Raw genomic sequence first — 18996 nt, 5'->3', positions numbered from 1 at the left:
CGTTACTTGTATAACCACGTGTCGCTTGTTTTGGTTAGCCGGCCTCCGTCGGAATTCAGTAGCATGCACGTCTCACGCTATTATCATTAGGTAATGTGTGTTATCAGTCTGTTTCGCTTTCCTAAGGAATCTATCGTCTTTCTGGTAAGTAGAAATTACGCTTATCATTGGCTTTTAATAAAAAAAAGGAGATCTATATAACTTATTTCATTCTCATTGAAAGAGTTATTAACTCTCGATTAAAACAACGAAAGTTAAGTTAAGCATAAACATACAGTCATAACAAATTCTTCACACAAAACCTCAGTCGTTCTGATATTGGTTGGTACATCCCCTAATCTGTTGGCTTTTGACCTATTGTAATATTAATACATATTTGTTTCGATAACATACACTCAGTAAGATCATCATCGTGACGTAGATAATTTGTGTATTAATATCAGCGTATATTTTGATGCTCATTCATTCCCGGTTTGTCATCTAATGATAGTTTAGTAACCAATTTAAATAGTTTTTTTTAAATATATTTACTCTTGTCTTGTGTTGTTTTAAACCAACATTAGAGGAAAATTAGTGCCAAAGTGAAGTTAAGCGTTTGTTTGTTAATAGGATAATTAATTAAGTTCCTGGGTAGGTAAAGTTAAATTATCAGGTTTTTTATCAACTATTATTTTAACACTAGCTACTACGAAAATTTTCTAAAAACGGTTCAACTATAGTTCGGCCATTCAGAGAATGCGTTCCTGACACGTCGCGATTGAACTGACGACGTAACTACATTCATTGATTATTGATATAATAATGTTGTTTTAATGCTCCTCAATTGTTAAAACGGTAAACAACCAGCAAAAATATTTTTATCGTAACTGCAACGCCATTGCAAAGTTACGTCGTCAGTTCAATCGCGACGTGTCAGGAACGCATTCTCTGAATGGCCGAACTATAATCGAGTTGATGCTAATAGGCATGATGACAGTAATCAAAAATCATTAAAATAATATATTTATTAAATTAAACTTGAAGCTTGGAATATAAAACGCGCATTGTTTTCTTTATTAATAATGTGATTAATATGTATTTTTATAAAATAAAATTACGAAATAAGGCAATCCGCCATGATATCTTGAACACCAATCAGAGCTCGTGACGTCATTTCTCAAAACAACTCGCGCGAAAGCGCGCGAACGTCACATTTCGTTATTGTGAACTTCCACTGCGATCTTTGTTTTTAATTAATTAATTGTATATAACACGAGTTATGGAGCCAGGATTTATCAAGGCAAACAGCGCTAATTTGCCTAGAATTGATATCATAATGCTGGGAAAGTTTTTGGCATCAAATAAAGATTTTTGTTCAGCTGAATTTAGAAATGTTAAAACTTCCATGTAAGTATACTAGTTTAATTAAAAAACAATGAGAGATGAAACCTAACCTCGAAATAGTTATTTACATTATAAACTATGCTAGAATCTAGAGAACTATGTAATAACTTACATCAAAGTGATCTTCACAAAAATAAAGTTGTACCCTGGGCAATATTGCTTTTGAATCTCGCCTGGCAAGTTTAAGCCACTTGTTTCGTATTTTTTTATTGTGAGGAACGTACACAAATAACTTATCAGGAGTTGTTTTGGATGTGTTCTTACACTGGGGGTCCCCACAACACCTATGCCCTTTCGAATTCATATTTAATAACACAAAAAACTTAATTATTGCACGAGCGTTGTTTACTTGCGTCTTGTAATTTCAGTCGTGACGTCACAAGTGACGCCATGACACTGACAAGCGTTTTCGCGCCGGATTCAAAGTGGACAGAGAAAAATGCAATTATTTGATAAAAAAACTTCGCATTTTCTTAAAATTAATAATTTTTCATATAAAATAGACGTATACCTACATCATACAAAGGAATTTAAAAATTTGTCATCATGCCTATTTCGTTTTTCAAGTTCACAAAAGTGGAATTTCGAAGATAAGCTTGTTTTACTCATTCGAGTTTTCAATGGCCTAATAATTACAGTACCTACCTATTCGATAAATAAACCAAGCCAATTACGAGCTTATTGGTAGTTCACCCAATTCTCATCATAATTTCTGATTTGACCTAAAGACCCAAATTATTGGACCATATTTCAAAATAAATGCATTCATCATCATCATTGAAAGATTTATACTCAATTAAAACCTGGGCCCATTAAATCCCCAATTACAAAGTTGCCCAATAAATAATATTGGCCGATATGAGAACTACAAAACTTCTTATTGCTGTAAATCAAAACTTGGTATTAATAGTTTTTGATTGATTTGATGATCAAAAAACGATTTATGAGGTAGGTTATACTACTGTTTAAGTATAATATTGGTGCCATAATGTTTAAATAGGTACCTACATATAATTGAAACGGCAATGAGTACAGTCGCCTTCAAAATTAGCTGAACAAACCTGAATTTCAAAACTGCTAAATAGGTACCGTAGCGTAGATAACTTACCAGAGTATCGGAAAACTTTTTTGAAAAAATATGTCAGGTGCATTTTGATTTATGACTCTACGGTGTTAGGCACTGTTCAAATTTTTGATTTGCTCAGCTAGTTACTTTTAAAGCTGACCGTGTACGTATGTATTTGAGTAACGAACTAACCATTTGTTTGAAAATAAAACTGATATCTGTCGATGTTTTTTTTTCCATAATAACGTGCGATTTCGTGCGTTTATCGGCATATTGTGTAGTATTATTGAAGAGTACGAGCTCGCGATACGTATTTTCAATCAGCCATACGACCGTAACAGAGCTATGATTTTCTTGCGTATCTGGGTACATTTATCGTTTCAAATGATTAGCTGAATTATTTTAATAAAGTTCTTTGATAAAATAATTTCAACATACTTAAGTTGGACGTTTTTGATTTATACCGCATGTTAGAATCCTGTGGTCAAGTTAATATTTTTGTGTTTTCTTAGTAAGTAAGTACCTACTCACTTAGTAAGTTTGTTTCCGTATTTTAACAGTGTTTTTCGACTTTTTAGAGCAGAACAATGGCAAAACAGGCCCCGAATCCAGCGAAGGCACAGCTAAGAGATGAGGTAGCGGAAAGAATTGCAAAACTCACCAATGAAGAAAAAAAACGACAGTCTGAAATTGTATACAATAAGGTAGGAATTGTGTCACAGAAAATCTAAATATTAATAATGTCACCGGGGTGGGTTATTGTCAGAGATTGACACTGTCTGTTACACGGCATAAACTTTAATAACACTAAAACTATTTACACAAGCCACAGCATTTGGAAAACTGAAATTAGTGAATTTAGTGAAGTGAAGTTAGTGTGTGTTACTGAATTATTGAATTGAAATTATATTACTATCAGTTTTCCAAATGCAACAAGTCTGAGATTAGCTTCTTAATTTTTTTATTTACCTATTAAATATGTGCCTTTAGCCTCTATCTAATCATTCCAAACCCTAAATCCCCAGATAATCAACCATCCCTGGTACAAATCAGCCAACCGCATCTCTCTCTTCATGAGCACGGACAGCGAGATCAACACTGCCCCCATCATCGCCCACGTGAAAGCTAAGGGGGCCATAGCCTTCGTCCCCCAGTACGTTGGGGGCAAGATGAGGATGTTACGCCTGGAGCCTGATGATGATGAGAACACCATGTTTATAACGAAGCACGGGATTGCGCAGCACGCGAAGACGCAGGTTCGGGAAGACGCGCTAGAAACAGGTTGGTTTTATTTTGGTTTAAATCATTATGCGTTATTTAGGTAGAGGCATGTAAAAATCTGAACATTAAAATCTCGGTCAATAAAACTTCATATTATATCTATGGAGAGGCCTTGTATACAGCATTTTCGCATCTTCTTATTTTAAACTAGCTTTACTCACGGTGGTGCTCATGCCGAAAATTTTGCCTTCCCCAAAATGGGCTATCTAACATTGAAAGAGTTTTCGAAATCAGACAACTGCTTCTGTGTTCAGGGCCCTCAAACCAACTTCTTCAGTTTTATAACGTTAAATACGAGTACCTATTAAAATTTTGGTCATTATATTCCAGGAGGCCTTGACCTGATCATAGCTCCAGGCGCGGCGTTTTCCAAAGCCGGTGACAGATGCGGCCACGGAGGCGGCTACTACGACAGGTTTATCTCTGGTCTGAGGAGCAACCCCGAAACTGCGCCGAAGGTACGTACGAACTGCTTCTTAAAGTATAGGACCTAATGGGGAGATTCCAAGAAAAAAATTCGCTAACAAAAATGTGTGCGCAAACAAATGCAATTTTGCGGAGTTTTTTGAAATGTTCGAACGCAATAGGCATGATGACTGAAAAAAGTAATGTGTGTAATATTTTTGTCTAATCTAAAATGCGGACTAATTAGAATCACTATTTTTTAACCTGTCATCATGCCTATTCATTACTGTTTGCTAGTAGACGGAGTAGACAAGATGATGAGAATGAGCTTTTGCTTGTTTGATTTAGTTCTTCAAGCCCAAATTCTAAAAGGTACTAGGCTAAAATATGAAATATGTCCTTACACTTTATAACTTATTTTTTCAGGTGATGGCCGTAGCATTCAACTGCCAAGTGGTAGATCATGTGCCTACCAACGAATTGGATCAGAAAGTCGACGAAGTTATATTCGCTGAGTGATATTTATATGTTGTTCTACGTGTTTTAAAGACTTGCATTTTCACTTGTTAAACTATATTTTGCACTTAAGGTTAATTACGTAAATTGGGGCGTAATTTGTAAGTAGGTAGTCAAATTCATACGTATTATATGAACTACGTACGATATGCGCTGTCACTTCGTCAAAAATTGTTGCATGTTAACAAAAACGAAAGGTGATACTTTATATTTTAAATAAAACACCAAAGAAATTGAAAACTTTTATTTTGTTTATATACCTGCTGAAAAAATTTAATCGCACTTTGTGCAGCTCAAAAACCTTAAAAATAGTCACTGTTACAAATCTACGTGTAGTCACAAACTTCGATAATATACTAAAAGGTACAATAATCACATTTATTCCGATCACAATAAAACAATACTAGAAAGGCCACCGAGCAAGTATTTACATGGCATTATACTGAAAAATGGAAGTGCACCATCATTTAGTGGAGAATATGGCCCAAGACCTACAAAATAAACGTCTGATTTTCTTTAAACGACTTTACTATGAATGTACAAAGTTTTAAAGTAAATAGTTGTTTTAAGATAATCAGACGTTTATGTTGCCGGTAAACTTAGGCCTAAGTTACGCTCTAAATTCGTTGACAAACAACCTAATTGCGTAGGTAAATAGTTGACGGTTTTCTCGTTAAACTTAGGTTCAATATTAAAAAGTATGATCAGGGTGGCTCAATGTGAGTTTTTCCATTGATTGTAAGGTATTTTAAAAACTAAATATGTGGCTTACTGTGTAAAAGTGCCGGAATTATATTCAATAAATAGAATAACCGAGATTTTCGTTGTATTAGTGTTTTATGGCACCTACAGAAAAAAAAAACACCAATTCTACTCAATATTATTTTAAATATTAAATAACTCGGCTACATATTTTTTCATTTAACAATTATTTGCATTAAATAATTTGAGAATACGGAAATTTCTTCTAAATCAATATCGATAAAAAAAAGAAAACAAAACTAGGAAAACCACAAACGCATTAAATTATAATTGCATATGATAATTGCTAATTATTTGCTACAGTAATATTTAGATATGCTGCATACATTTCAAACATTATATTAGAAACTTAAGGTATACGTAATTACATAATATGTTCAATTAGATTGTATCCCACTATCAAAGAATTTCTATACATTTAATCTAAGTAAAATAAATGATAAATAACATTTACTGTGAGAAAATACTAAAGAATTATTTCTCAGATAAAATACTTACAGTAGCATTGAATCATAAGTAAAAATACGTATACATATGTATACGTATTATGTCTGTTTAGTTTTCTATCTACAAAATATCCAAGAATCTTCTTTCGACTTTATTACCAAGAACTAACTAGATACTAATATTTTCTTTTTTTTTACATAAGAAAGCAAGCCGAGTATAATATAATAATTTTAAAATCACTATGTTCACCCCACATTCTCTTGAATCCTTGAGTTAAAAGGAAGAAGAAAATAGGGGCTTTGTTAATTTTAGGTAAATCGACTAAATTAATATCACCTGTAAAGGGAATTTTATAAGATTCAAATAGATAAATATATCTAAATTCGTGGTAGTTCGAAATACATATAGTAAGCTCGATTTAACTTAAAATTAGTTAGGAAGGCACTTCCAGTAAACTTATTCTCTTACTATATATTAACGAAATAAAAACTATTTACAAAATTAACTACTTAAGATTAACATACGTGTTTCTATCATAAAATATTTTCGATAGTGGAATCCAAATCATTTGCTTAAAAAAATATTATTCTACTCTAACTATACATTTTAAACTTTAACAAAACCGATACATATGTATGAAATAGCGAATTTGAATAGTTCATATAAATTGGATCTAAAGAGACACAAAATTCTTTCCTTGTAAGTACTTATTTGTTCTATCTTCTCATGAATCTATCCCTGTTCCGTGAATGCAAAACTGCATATTATCAGCATTCTATACAAGTTGGTCTTAAATAGTGGATGCCAACAACCTAATAGGAATTTTAGATGTGAATTTCATAAGATACCTATACAAAACATTATTGGAATCACTAATCAGCTAGAAAAGCCACAGTTTGTGGTATACAAATACAAACCTATTTAGGTCTTCTGAATTCAGAATTTTCCTATGATAAGTAGCTGTAGGAGACTGTCCTTGAGGTGCTACGAAATAATGACAATTGGATTTGAAACAAGGTAAATAGAAATGTCGTAATAGAGTGTTTTTTTTTTTAATAATCCGTTGTATAATAAAAATACTCCTTCTATAGAGCCTACCGTGATTCCTCCAATCACTTGCATTGTTCAACGTAGTACAGCTCCAAAGACCCTTTGTCCTCTAGACATGAGGAGTTCCACTGCCCCCACTGCAGCCAAGAGTAGGAGGAGCGCTATGATGGCCAGGGCAGCTCTGCAGCGACGCCGTCGTCGTTCGCTGCGGGCTAAGCGACGAGATAGGGCTTCGCCTCGGGCGCCGTCGAGGGTGAAGAGAGCGCTGGCTGCCTGTGGAGGAATTATAACTTTTTCAGTGTGCCATTATGGGGTAACGTAATGAAGACACTATTATGTTTTAGGAATAGGGTCCTCAGAATTAAAATCGCAAAATGAAGAAGGGCAATTTGTGCGAAAAAATCTAATGTCTCTCTTCTCTCTCCTATTCCTTTCTAGTGAAATGTTGATATTTTTGGACTTCCGAATTTTCTAAGGTGTCGAATAGATTCATAACATAGGTTTATTGATATAAGCCTAATAAAATAAACCATTTGTTAACTTATAAAAGATTTATTAAAATCATTAGACGGTGTGGCAAAGTGGCTTATTGCTACTTTGAAACAATGCTGTAAACCACATTTCATATTTACATATTTATTGAACAATGTTTATCATATAGTACCTAGTACCTATATGAGCACAATAACATATTTATTACCTTTATAAACAAAATAAAACAGATAAGTAATATCGTGGAAATATTTCGATATAACGATCAATTTGAGTCAGTAGGTTAATCATTCGGCTGTACATAAAAGATTTAATAGATGTTGGAGAATAATAACTTTTAATTAATATAAGTTAACTAATATCGTAAAAACTTATTTGTGTACTTGTACGTGACACATTGATTTTATGTTTGGTGAGCGAGCTTGGAATCAGCATTAACAAGCTGGCGAGAAGGAAAATGAGAGACAAAGCTTTTCCTCTCTATGAAGGGAGTAGGTATGGTTATTATTAAGAGTAAACATCACATTATAGTTAATAATCCCTAATTCAAATTTTAAATCATTTAACAAGATACAAGAGACAGCTATGGCATGGCATCTAAGTCTCGCCTCGAGAATTAAGTACCGATGATAAACCTTTGTTATGACTCAGCCGCAAAATTAGCTTAGCTTATCATCTTCATAAATTCAAAAAACCGTAATTATAGAACTCAGAATATACCCTGTAATTACTGCTATCTCTATAAACTAAAGACATTCGCCCAACCTCGCAAGCGTCGAAGTCTGTTCGCTCTACCTCGCGACCGTGTGTCACAAGAACAATAAAAAACAAATAAATAACTTGTAAATTGAGAACTAGGCAAGGGTGTCGATTACGTACTTAAATAATTAAGACAGCTATTACAACATGTACGAGGTTTTACATTGTAAAAGTACACCGGATGTCTCGGGAGCCAAGGTAAGCCGTAAGGCTGTTGAAAGCTTACTTTCTATCTTAATAAAGGATAATAAGGCGGATTACATACTGTGAGCTAAAGCGTAGTGAACGTTTATTAAGAACACAAGCAAAAAAAACGGACTTCACAAAATGCTGAAACCACATAATAGGTATAATCCGCAAATAATTACAGGATTGCATCAAATATCTACTGGCATTGGATTAAAAACTTAATGTGTTCATTATGAAAACCTTTTGAATAGATACTGAAAATTTAAACAGCGCAAGAATGACTTTGCTTCGAAAAAAATACAAAAGGCTGTTTAGGTAAATCGTCAAACCAAATGCAGCAGGAAAACTAACCGAGATGTAACACTAAATAACAAAAATAAGCAAGCCACATCAATTCTATTGCAAAAATAACTCGGCTACAAAATCCGGGTGCATAAATCGGACGTTGATAAGTAACGGTAATCCATCCAAGTGTCGAACGCGGCATGAGCGACTTAACCTCGCTAATCGATCTGACAGGAGTCCCTCTATTGTAATTGTAATGTATCTGATCTGCACTAACACTTATGTAGGTATTTAAATCAATCCATGTCAGTTTCACTCCTACGTATATTTAAATCTATTCATTTGATTTTTTTTCAATACATAATCGAAAATATTCCGATATTTTGTTGCTTCTTCGTGTTCGAATTTGTAATTTTTTTGACCTCAGCTCAGAAGGATATAAAAGCGATGCTGCGATTAGGGTATTTCTATAGGATAAAGGTCTTCCGCCTGAAGATTCCGAAATGGGTAATAGTTGAAGAAACAGGAGCCTAACGGACAGCCAAGAAATATTTCGTGACAATCATTGACATGAACATTAGGATTTTTAATTTGGGATGGCGATCAAAGGATCCATGTCATCCTTGCCGGATTCACGATCATCAGAATGATATTTTGCCGTGCTATCAATCAGTACTACCACTAACAGGATTTTCCTGAAGTTCACTCCGTTCCCCCATTTGAATTGTTATAGCTTATAGCAGTTTTGAGCTAAGTTAGCCACTATAACTTCAACTTAGATTACTACTTGAGAGCTAAATGTTAATCTGTGGCTGATGACAACTATTTCTTCATACCGAGCACCGTCGCGGATTAAGGCTAGTCTAAAGCTTATATCAGATCAACTGTCGTTCGATAATATATTGAATATAACCGTTTGGCTGCAATCGTCATTGTTACATCTGCTTTTACGGTTCGTCACGACTGCATTAACGGAATCTATTTAAACTGAATTATTTATTGGCAGCCTTGAATGTATTACTGAAAGGATCACCTAGTAGCTCCGTTGCATTAATTTTAATGCTTACCTTTTGACATGTATATCAATAAATAAATTAACTTAAATCTGCCTGAATAGGTATCGTGAGAATGTAATTACTCAAATGCTTAAGTAACTGCAGAATCGTAGCCAAAATTCTATGAATGCTTATTTTGCATTCAATTATAAAGCAATGCAATAGTTATCATCCCTGTTATTGTGATTGATTCATAGTTGTTTACAAAAACAAGCCCGCAGGCGCGACATCTCAAGACATATTGACGAATATTAGATTTTCCTCAGGCGTCGAACTTACCATGATCGCACTGACCTTTAGTAAGAAATAATTGTTTTGTAAGTTAAATTACTTTTTAGGTACCTACATAGTTGACATTACGATACAGAGGTCAGGTTAAAATGAATAAGATTGCAAGCATAGGCAGGAAAATTCAGATACTTAAAACATTTCCTTAGCAACACCTAATTTGGTTAAGCTTAGCGTAATCCAAGAGTACAAAGAGGTGTTTATCTGATAACCTATTGAGCAAATAGCTATAGAACACAATAGTTCGTTGAGTACTGCGATGACCATGCAAACTCGCGTTGCAATTACAATGAAGACAACGATCGCGCCCAAAGCCACGTAGAACGAACCAACATTATTTATTGCACAATAAATCACATAAGATCTGTAGTTATGCAAAACAATTTGCGAACTAATGAGGCAATAAGTCAATGTAATGTGCGTCCATAGTGTGGGTTTTAGAAAATTACTGTTGGACAATGCTGATTGTACTGTCGATGGTCATCGAGGTAATTTTTCTTATTGTGCTTTCTTGTAGATGTAGTGGAATGCGGGTATGGCTTGTTGTTCGAATGTCGACACACCTACATAGCGCATACATTCTTTACTTAGGCGGTTTAAGCTTCACTCAACTTGTGCTTAATTGGCGACTGAGTAATTGAAGTTGCGAAATAACTTACGGCCAGAAGTTCAATTGCAACTGAAAATTAGGAATAATTGCAGAACAGACGTTGTACTACATTTTGTGGTGATTTAAGAAATATCGACTGGTCGTAAATTAAATCCTGATTTAGCTACCTAACGTTCGCTTCTAATTGGCTGTTTTAGTTAACTTAGCACATAAACAGTTTTATCTTTAGGTTCAGTACGTAGAGGAAGTAAAACGCATTTGAACGAATTTTTTCTTGCCACAATAAAGCTCAAACAATAAAAATGAACGTAACGTTTTATGTCACTCACAACTTAACGGACAATTAGCCAATCAGCTTTCCCCAGATCAACGCAACGCTCAATTAACCACATCTGACGCAAGTGACGTAACGCGTGGTTGAAATGGCGCTTGACAAACATTTGTTTGACTTGTCAGACGTCACGTCACGTCAAATTTGACAATGGGAACGGCGTATATTTGACAATTCGAAATTCATATCGCGAAGACGTACATAAGAGCATAGAACCACCCCCACTCCAAAACTCTTGGTCATACCTAATACACCTATCGAAACGAATTTAAAAACTGTGTCCTTTGTATGATTTTAGCTGGAGTTCACAAATGCCATGGAAGATGAAAATGGTTTAAACTAATAAATCGTTATTTATTTTCAACTTTACATAACCGCAGAATTTCGACAAATACACAGATTCCTTGATGGCAGAAGTACAAGAATGCGATAGCTAATTAAATAATTGCGAAAATGGCCGAGACCGACCACGGTGTCAAGATCACCTGTAACTAAACACGATATGGCGAAACCATAGAGTATTTACTTTTATATCGCGTGTGCTCCATTCGCCATGATTATTACTTGAAAGCGATGGAAAAAAAAATGAGAAACGTCATAATATATGTTCTTGTAGATGGTACATATAAAGTAGGAATTTTGGGAAGCTATCATGTAGCTCTCTCTCTAATATCTAGCTTCAGCCAGCAGTTTCACCCACGTTGCGCGGGAACTACTTCAGGCACCTGAATATAACCTTCCTCGATAAATGGGCTATCTAACACGTAGGTATATAGGTACGTATTAGTTTCTTTTTTTAAATTTTATAATAATATTAGTGTAAATTCAAAATAAATACTCAGTCCAGTCAACATCCACTTTTTGATACCTAGACAGAAGTTGCGAAAACCAATAAACATGTGTTTAAAAATAAATAATTCAAGCTCCTTACATGTCAATGCCGTGACAAATTCTTGAGTATATTTATTGAACAATTTAGCACATTTTTGTGATTTTTCTAATGTTTATATTAGCTTTATACTTTAGGAAATGTCGAGCTTCTGTTTGTTTACTTCGTTGTGCTCGATTTAAGGCCAAGCGTACTTCAATTAAGTTTTCAAAATGTTTGTAAATATTCTCTGTAACAACCTTAAACATAGGAGGTTACCGATATTAAAGAGAACCTTAGTGTATTCCAGAACAATGCATTCTAAAGATACTGTAGTGACTGTTTTAGTTTTTATTATAATACAAAAAATATGCAAACAATATTGTACTACTGAAGTCCTGGTTGCCAACATTTAAAAATGGAAAGTGAAAGCTAACACGGTGATATTCTTTCCAGCCAGGCTTTTAATGGCTTCTTTCAATCATCCACAGTTTCTTTGGTTGACCCTTCCTCTACATTATATCCATCAACGTGAATGCTCAAGTTCGGCCATTCAGAGAATGCGTTCCTGACACGTCGCGATTGAACTGACGACGTAACTTTGCAATGGCGTTGCAGTTACGATAAAAATATTTTTGCTGGTTGTTTACCGTTTTAACAATTGAGGAGCATTAAAACAACATTATTATATCAATAATCAATGAATGTTATAATTTTGTGCCAAACTGAATGTCAAATAACTTGGTAAACAATATTTTTCTAAATCTATACTGCGCTATTACAAGGTTATGTCAGCGGTTTATATTTTGTAGTGCTGTGCTAAAAATAACAGGCAAGTATCGTAATCTGTTCTTATACAGTTATAATATAAAATAATACGTTTTGATTTTCTTTTTAAGAATTGGAAAATAATGGACTATAAGACTTAATTATAACTTTTATGAAAAATAAAAATAAAACTATGACCAAACCGCATTTTTATACTTAGATTAAAAATGGTAACCCCAAATGGCGTTATGGGCCGCCATTTTGTGACGCTAAAACAGTCGTCCGTTGTCGTTTCGTGCGCATAGACCACGTTTTTCAAGTGTTTTCGATCTGTTTTTATTTGATTACCCGGCTTTTGTTAGACCGAGATATCAGGATTGATTCTGTTATTGATAATAATATAATTATACATGTAGGCGAAGATGATGATGAAGACACCACCTCCTCAAGCAAATCGGAGTCTGATTAATATTCTGTTCGCACATTCAATTCAATGTACTTGTAACAAAGAATAAATAAAACAATTTTATTATATGAATATTACCTTTTTTTGGTTTCCACTTAAATAACTAAAATATAAAACAAATGATTCCGCCAATTTAAAACGAAAATAATCTTAAAATAATGCGGCGGTTCATTTTGAAGGAACGGTAACGAACTCAGTGTTATGTTGTGCCCATCACTAGTCGTGACTAACTGATAGGTGTCAGGAACGCATTCTCTGAACGGCCGAAGTATAATATATGTATAATACCTACTTAGAGCACCATAAATCCACATTACATGGCAGCGTACCAATTCGCTAAGTTGTAAGTATAGCCAGCACGGAACTAAGTTACATCATCGCATGCCTAGCTTTATAGCACGACGAATGTCTGCGAGAAAATGCTGCTTCACTACTATGAATAACTGTGTTATGTATGAACTGAGCTGTTTAGTGCTGGAAGCTTCCTGCAGTGCTGAATAGGTGGTAACTTATAAGAGTCTACTAGTTTAGAAAAATACTTGTTTTGCCGAGCAATCATGCTACAGCATCATCATCATCCTCCGAGCCTTTTCCTGACTATGTTGGGGTCGGCTTCCAGTCTAACCGAATTCAGCTGAGTCATATAAAATGTAACACTACTTGACAATCCCTACTGCTTTAGCCCTAATACATTCGTTGATTTTGATTGAACTGCGCTTAATGTCGAGGCAATAATATACAAAAATATTTTCTCATACACAGAAGCAGTAGCTACTACATCTACTTACGTTATTCTTTGAACTGTCACCGCGTGATCGCAGTGCAAATTCTATCCAAAGCTTTAATAATGCTACAGACAAAAGTTTAGCAATAAAGTAGAAAATTACAGCTAATTATAATGCTACCATTGCTTCATAGAAGTCATATTTCCAAGATTTGACAGAACCAATTCCCTTCCATACTTATGCTGCAGCCTCATAGATTCAAACTGCCTGATAAGCCATTACGACTTCAAACTCATTAAAATATAAACTATAACGTTTACATTGCAACGTACATCATTATTATAAGACGAGTTAAGATGAAACATGATAATTATGAGAACAATTTATAAGACAAATCTAAGTCACGGTTTACTTGGATGCGGTTTTATGATCTTGAAGTGCTGAGACAAAGCGCTCGAGGCTAGAAACACAATTGTGTACGTGGATAAAAAATGGGAGGATATCAGGAACTAATTATACTTATACTTAGCTTAATATTATAATACACATAAAGAGTGGAAGGATTCTTCACTTTATTTACCGTGAATCATCGGTATGTAGTCCTACCCAAGTCATGATACGTTTAATATAGGATAGATAATATAGGATTAATATAGGATATAATATAGGATTTTGCAATTATATCTACAGTTAACGACAGGTCAGGAAAACTTACAATTGCGTACCCCGTAAACCTCTGAAAACAGTTTCCCCAGGACCCTTCAATTTAACTAACGACTTAACTAATCTAAAAGTTGGTAAGCCAAAACATTAAGCTACCATAAACCCTAATTATAAATACGCGGGTCTGTCACAACAAATGACCGCAATAGGAGCATTCACAAGGCCTGGTTGCTAAACTGAGTCATTATCATTACATACGATATATAATGCATTAACAATGAACAAACAAACATTACAACACAGTAGTACATTATTTTCCTATTGTGTGCATCTTGGACTTCAATCTAGGGTTGTCAGCGGTGCTTACAGATTTCAAACTTAACTATAAAGTGAATGAAGAAACATGTACATTTTAGCCTAACCCTTTCCCAACTCTGTTGCAGTGCAGGTTTCCAGTCTAACCGGATGCAGCTGAACATCAGTTACAAGGACTGCCTCAACCCAGTTACCGGTGAAAAAAAAACATATAAGTACGTGACTAACTAAACTGAAATAAGCACAACTTCAATAGAAGCATAAACCTGGGAGCATCCCTCTGCCAAATAATAGTGGTAACCCTGGAAAAACCAACAATGATCATTCTTCCTCTTGACGCATCGGTGACAAACAACTTCAAATTTCGGAAGCCTAGTATTTCGCCACGCACATCGCACTGTCAATGATCATTAGCAACCCTGTAGTACCGGAGTACCGATCACCAATCGTTCCACGCTTAGCCTTCATTTATTTTGTCACATCCATCCGTTCTCCAGGCCTCGATTGTCTAGTAATTTGCTCCGAACCTTCGTACAAAGATGTTTCGAAACCTAATCACCTAAGGACATTAACTCTTGGTAATGATGGCCACAAATAAGTTTAATGGCTACCTATTCTGCAGCCAGTGAAGCAGCTATTTCAATTTGGTATTAATTTTGATCGTAAATTGTCCGTTTATGTTTATTATTATTGGAATGTAATTACCGTGTATTGGTGTTGCCATTTTATAGATTGTTTAGATTGTCTATGAGATGGAGGGTTTTTTTTTTTGTATTCAGGGTCGTTTGTGAAACCTCTACAGATTTCGTCAGTTATTCACAATTTTAATCCTTCAGAATTCCTAGGTTTAGTAATATTATAAAACGAATGTTTAATCCCTCCAAATTAACTTAGGTAAGTATGAACTTACTTCAAACAACGCAATTAGCTAGAAAGGTCCCATGTACAATAATGGATTTTACCTAAATACATTAAAGCATGCAGGTAATTATAAGCAAGTGAGTTTGGTATTTCAAATATATTATGAATATCCAATTACAATTCCACTGGTTAATTAATTGTAATTGCTTACATATTTATGTCAACATTTCTGAATTTAGTGATTATATTTTAAATCCGTTGCGACATCTTAATCGATGTTAATGAATTAAAATGTTCATTTGATGTAAAATTTGTTTTAATTGACCACCACAGCTAATATTTTTGCGTAGATATACGGTCAAGTAAGTAATGATTGACATTTTGTATGAATTTAAATAAATAAGCCACGTGCCTGCAGAGTAGGTACCTATGTAGGTAATTTTGAACTGCCCATAAAATCGTTTTGCAAAACCTGGTTTATTATGGCGGACACTTTTGCAAAAACACTCACAGACATATTTATTTACTCACAGACAGATTTATTTCCGATATCACAATAGTTTAATTGTAAGTACCTACTGCTAGTCTTTCACACAATACATCTTTCGCCTCTTTGATCGTCTCCTTCCTCTACATATATCCATCTAAAATATTCCACACAACCTTATTTGCTATATGGTCACCATTCATTGATAAAGCCTATGCTTAGGGTACCTTATATACTACACTTTTTGCTAAAAGCTCATATTCATCTCGCAAAATTATAACACCTTCCACAAATATCATCTTGAACGTCAGAATATATGTATTTCCCCAGCGGCATACTGTTGCAACCGGCCTCGCCCGCGGCAAGGCAGCCGCGGGTCAGTGATCATATGACTATATGGCTGCGCATGCTTCTTTTGTGCGAAATATATCATGGAATTATGGAGGAACATCTGCTATGACTTAATGTTGGCAGATTAGAGGTATATTAAAAAACTTTTGGTTGGTGTGCGAAAGGGTTTCTTTCTATAATGAAATAATATAGAGATGCGTGATCCAACACTATTTCAGTTAGTTTTGACAAAGCCAAAATGGCTTTTATATGTTCATTTTCATGTCAATTTTGGTGTGATTACTTTACTGTTCAATTAACTGAGCCGATCAACAGGGCCTAATTAAAATAGCCTCGCACATTTTTTTTTCAACTACATAAGCATTGCGGTTTTTTATCTCTTTTGTTTTAAACATTAAATTAACGTTATTAACAAATTGAAGAAGGCAATCTCATGCCTAATTATTTTAATTATAACAAGGTATTTTAATTAGTGCCTTTCCTTTTCAGCAATTTGAGTCTGAAATATATTTCGGGTAAGATCTTTTTCGTGTAAAATATAATACCTACCTATTATATTCCGAGATGCTATGAGAGAGTGAGGGAAAAGAGAGTGCACCTGTGTTTGCGCAATCGCTTGTGCACTATAATATTATCCTGTGCAGTTGGTTAATCTCCTAATAAATATAAAATAAGAACAGCCACATGGCTGATAATCGGCTAGGAGGACATCATCATCATTGCGAGATACTGATAAAAGGCTTAAAAACCGCAAAAAGAAAGTTCTACAACATAAAACAATTACATTACATACAGGATCACTTGCACAATACAATTGGTAATGTTTATGTAACTCCATGTAAGTCTTGTAATACAGCACTACATGTATCATACATAACTGTTGCTTATACAATAAATTGCTTCATTGTAAATATAGATTGATAGCCCATGAAACTAGCTTTTGGTGTCTGCTAAGCCTGTTTTGGTTGGAACACCATCACGAGCTCAGCCAACTATGTGAAATAATTGCATTAGGAAATTATTACATGATTGTTGAATTGACGAGTCAAAATAATATTTTATTCAGATTATTTATTTTATATACTTTGGTATTTTTATTAAATATACGCGAGTATTTAAAGCCAATGACTTACATAATCGGAAATCTATACTTCTATAATAATGGCGTCCACGGCCGATTTCGGCCACGGCGGCTGTTCTCATTTTAAGGAGATCATCCAGCTGCGCAGGACATAATATATTATAGTGCACGAGCATTTGCGCAGACACAGGTGCACTCCCTATTCCTTCACTCTCATAACCCGATGGGACGGCAATCCGACACGACCGGAGAGAGATCAGGCGCAGGACCGACATTTACGTGCTCTCCGATGCACGGATGAATCAATCACCAACTTCCAGACTACAGGCTGCTTTGTGAAACTTTAAGAAAACCCACAAAGCGATTTTGGCCCGACCCGGGAATCGAACCCGAGACCTCGAACACAGCAGCCGCGCTTGCGACCACTAGAGGAACGAGGCAGTCAGATACTTCTATACTAATATAATAAAGAAGATTTTTTCCGAGTAACGTGGGTTATATTTTTTCCGGGGCGGGGTGTAGTTTCCCCGTACCGTGAGTGAAACTGCGGAAAAACAGCTAGTTGCCAATAAAATAACTCTAGACTATAACCAACCTTCACAATATTGGGTTGTAGTAATACTGAATTTCAGGTGTAGCAAATAATTGAAATCGATTTATAACTTGCAACATTTAAAATGCAAATTGCAGGAAGTTTTAGTTAAATCTTTTGCAATTCTTAAATGAAATTACCATAGTTATTTACCCTGGAGATATTTTGTTGAAAATAATCTAGCTGGTAGACTAAGTGTAGAAAATATAATTCCCAACTCTTTCTTCGGATACAATACACAAAAGTAAAAAAATAATGAGCAAATTATTCATAACCAATGTAAAAACCAAAACTAACCGTGATAAGATTTACAATACATACAAACTAGGACAACGTAAACGCTTGTCCTACATACATCGCCGACAATATCTCTCGATAATAACAAAACGTATTGCTAAACTGAAACATCAATCATTACAATCGATTAAACTTTATCGATACAATAATGTCACGAAACATTTCTGACGTCTACTATGCGATTTATATCGACAATCGTCAATCGTATGCCAATAACAATATCGATTTTTATCTCGAGTAATATGTCAAATGAGTAAGTAATAGAGACTTTGCTAATTGAGATTGTGCATTCTTTAGCTTTCAGTCGGATCAAGGCTTGTTTAACCAAATATTTAAAACTAGTTGAAAGAAAGATATAGAGATGAGAGCAATGATATATGAAAAAAATACAAGTAGTAAATCAGACCAAAACAAACTGTTGATGAAAGTCACAATGCAGAAAATATCTAAAGTCAAGTTCGTTGCCTTTTTTGCAGATAGCAACCGATCATGCGCGCACTATAACGTGTTAAAGAAACAAAATAATAAAAAAAAACAACAACTATTACCAACGGTGGCGAAAATAATCAATCACAATCAATTATGCACACTAACACCATATAA

General features: G+C 34.7%; 2 protein-coding genes across 5 annotated transcripts in view; one reads left to right on the top strand and one right to left on the bottom strand.

The window, feature by feature from the left end:
* Nucleotides 1–40: 40 nt before the first annotated feature.
* On the top strand, nt 41–4891 carry LOC124638289 (5-formyltetrahydrofolate cyclo-ligase). 4 transcript variants are annotated; one of them, XM_047175220.1, is made up of 5 exons: nt 41–144; nt 3028–3153; nt 3475–3730; nt 4061–4188; nt 4562–4891. In XM_047175220.1, the coding sequence occupies exons 1-5, from the start codon at nt 94–96 to the stop codon at nt 4652–4654; spliced, it is 654 nt and encodes a 217-aa protein (XP_047031176.1). In that variant the 5' UTR covers nt 41–93; the 3' UTR covers nt 4655–4891. The 4 variants fall into 4 exon arrangements, with proteins under 4 accessions (XP_047031176.1, XP_047031179.1, XP_047031178.1 ...); XM_047175223.1 differs by lacking the exon at nt 41–144 and adding an exon at nt 297–321; XM_047175222.1 differs by lacking the exon at nt 41–144 and adding an exon at nt 499–630.
* LOC124638287 overlaps nt 4881–18996 on the bottom strand; it is a 45453-nt gene continuing 31337 nt past the window's right edge. The window contains exon 6 of the mRNA XM_047175219.1: nt 4881–7183. Coding sequence (XP_047031175.1) covers nt 6986–7183 — 198 coding nt within the window. The 3' untranslated portion in view covers nt 4881–6985. The remainder of the gene's footprint in view (nt 7184–18996) is intronic.

This window comes from Helicoverpa zea, chromosome 17 (genome assembly GCF_022581195.2).
Source record: "Helicoverpa zea isolate HzStark_Cry1AcR chromosome 17, ilHelZeax1.1, whole genome shotgun sequence".
NCBI lineage: Eukaryota > Metazoa > Arthropoda > Insecta > Lepidoptera > Noctuidae > Helicoverpa > Helicoverpa zea.
The sequence above is the reverse complement of the archived record's forward strand: the minus strand, read 5'-3'. Positions and strand labels throughout refer to the sequence as shown.

Coding starts and splice junctions, on each gene's coding strand:
- LOC124638289 (XM_047175220.1), top strand. CDS start 94: ATGTGTGTTATCAGTCTGTTTCGCTTTCCTAAGGAATCTATCGTCTTT. Junction 3,154..3,474: donor CTGAAATTGTATACAATAAG/GTAGGAATTGTG, acceptor CTAAATCCCCAG/ATAATCAACCATCCCTGGTA. Junction 4,189..4,561: donor ACCCCGAAACTGCGCCGAAG/GTACGTACGAAC, acceptor TTATTTTTTCAG/GTGATGGCCGTAGCATTCAA.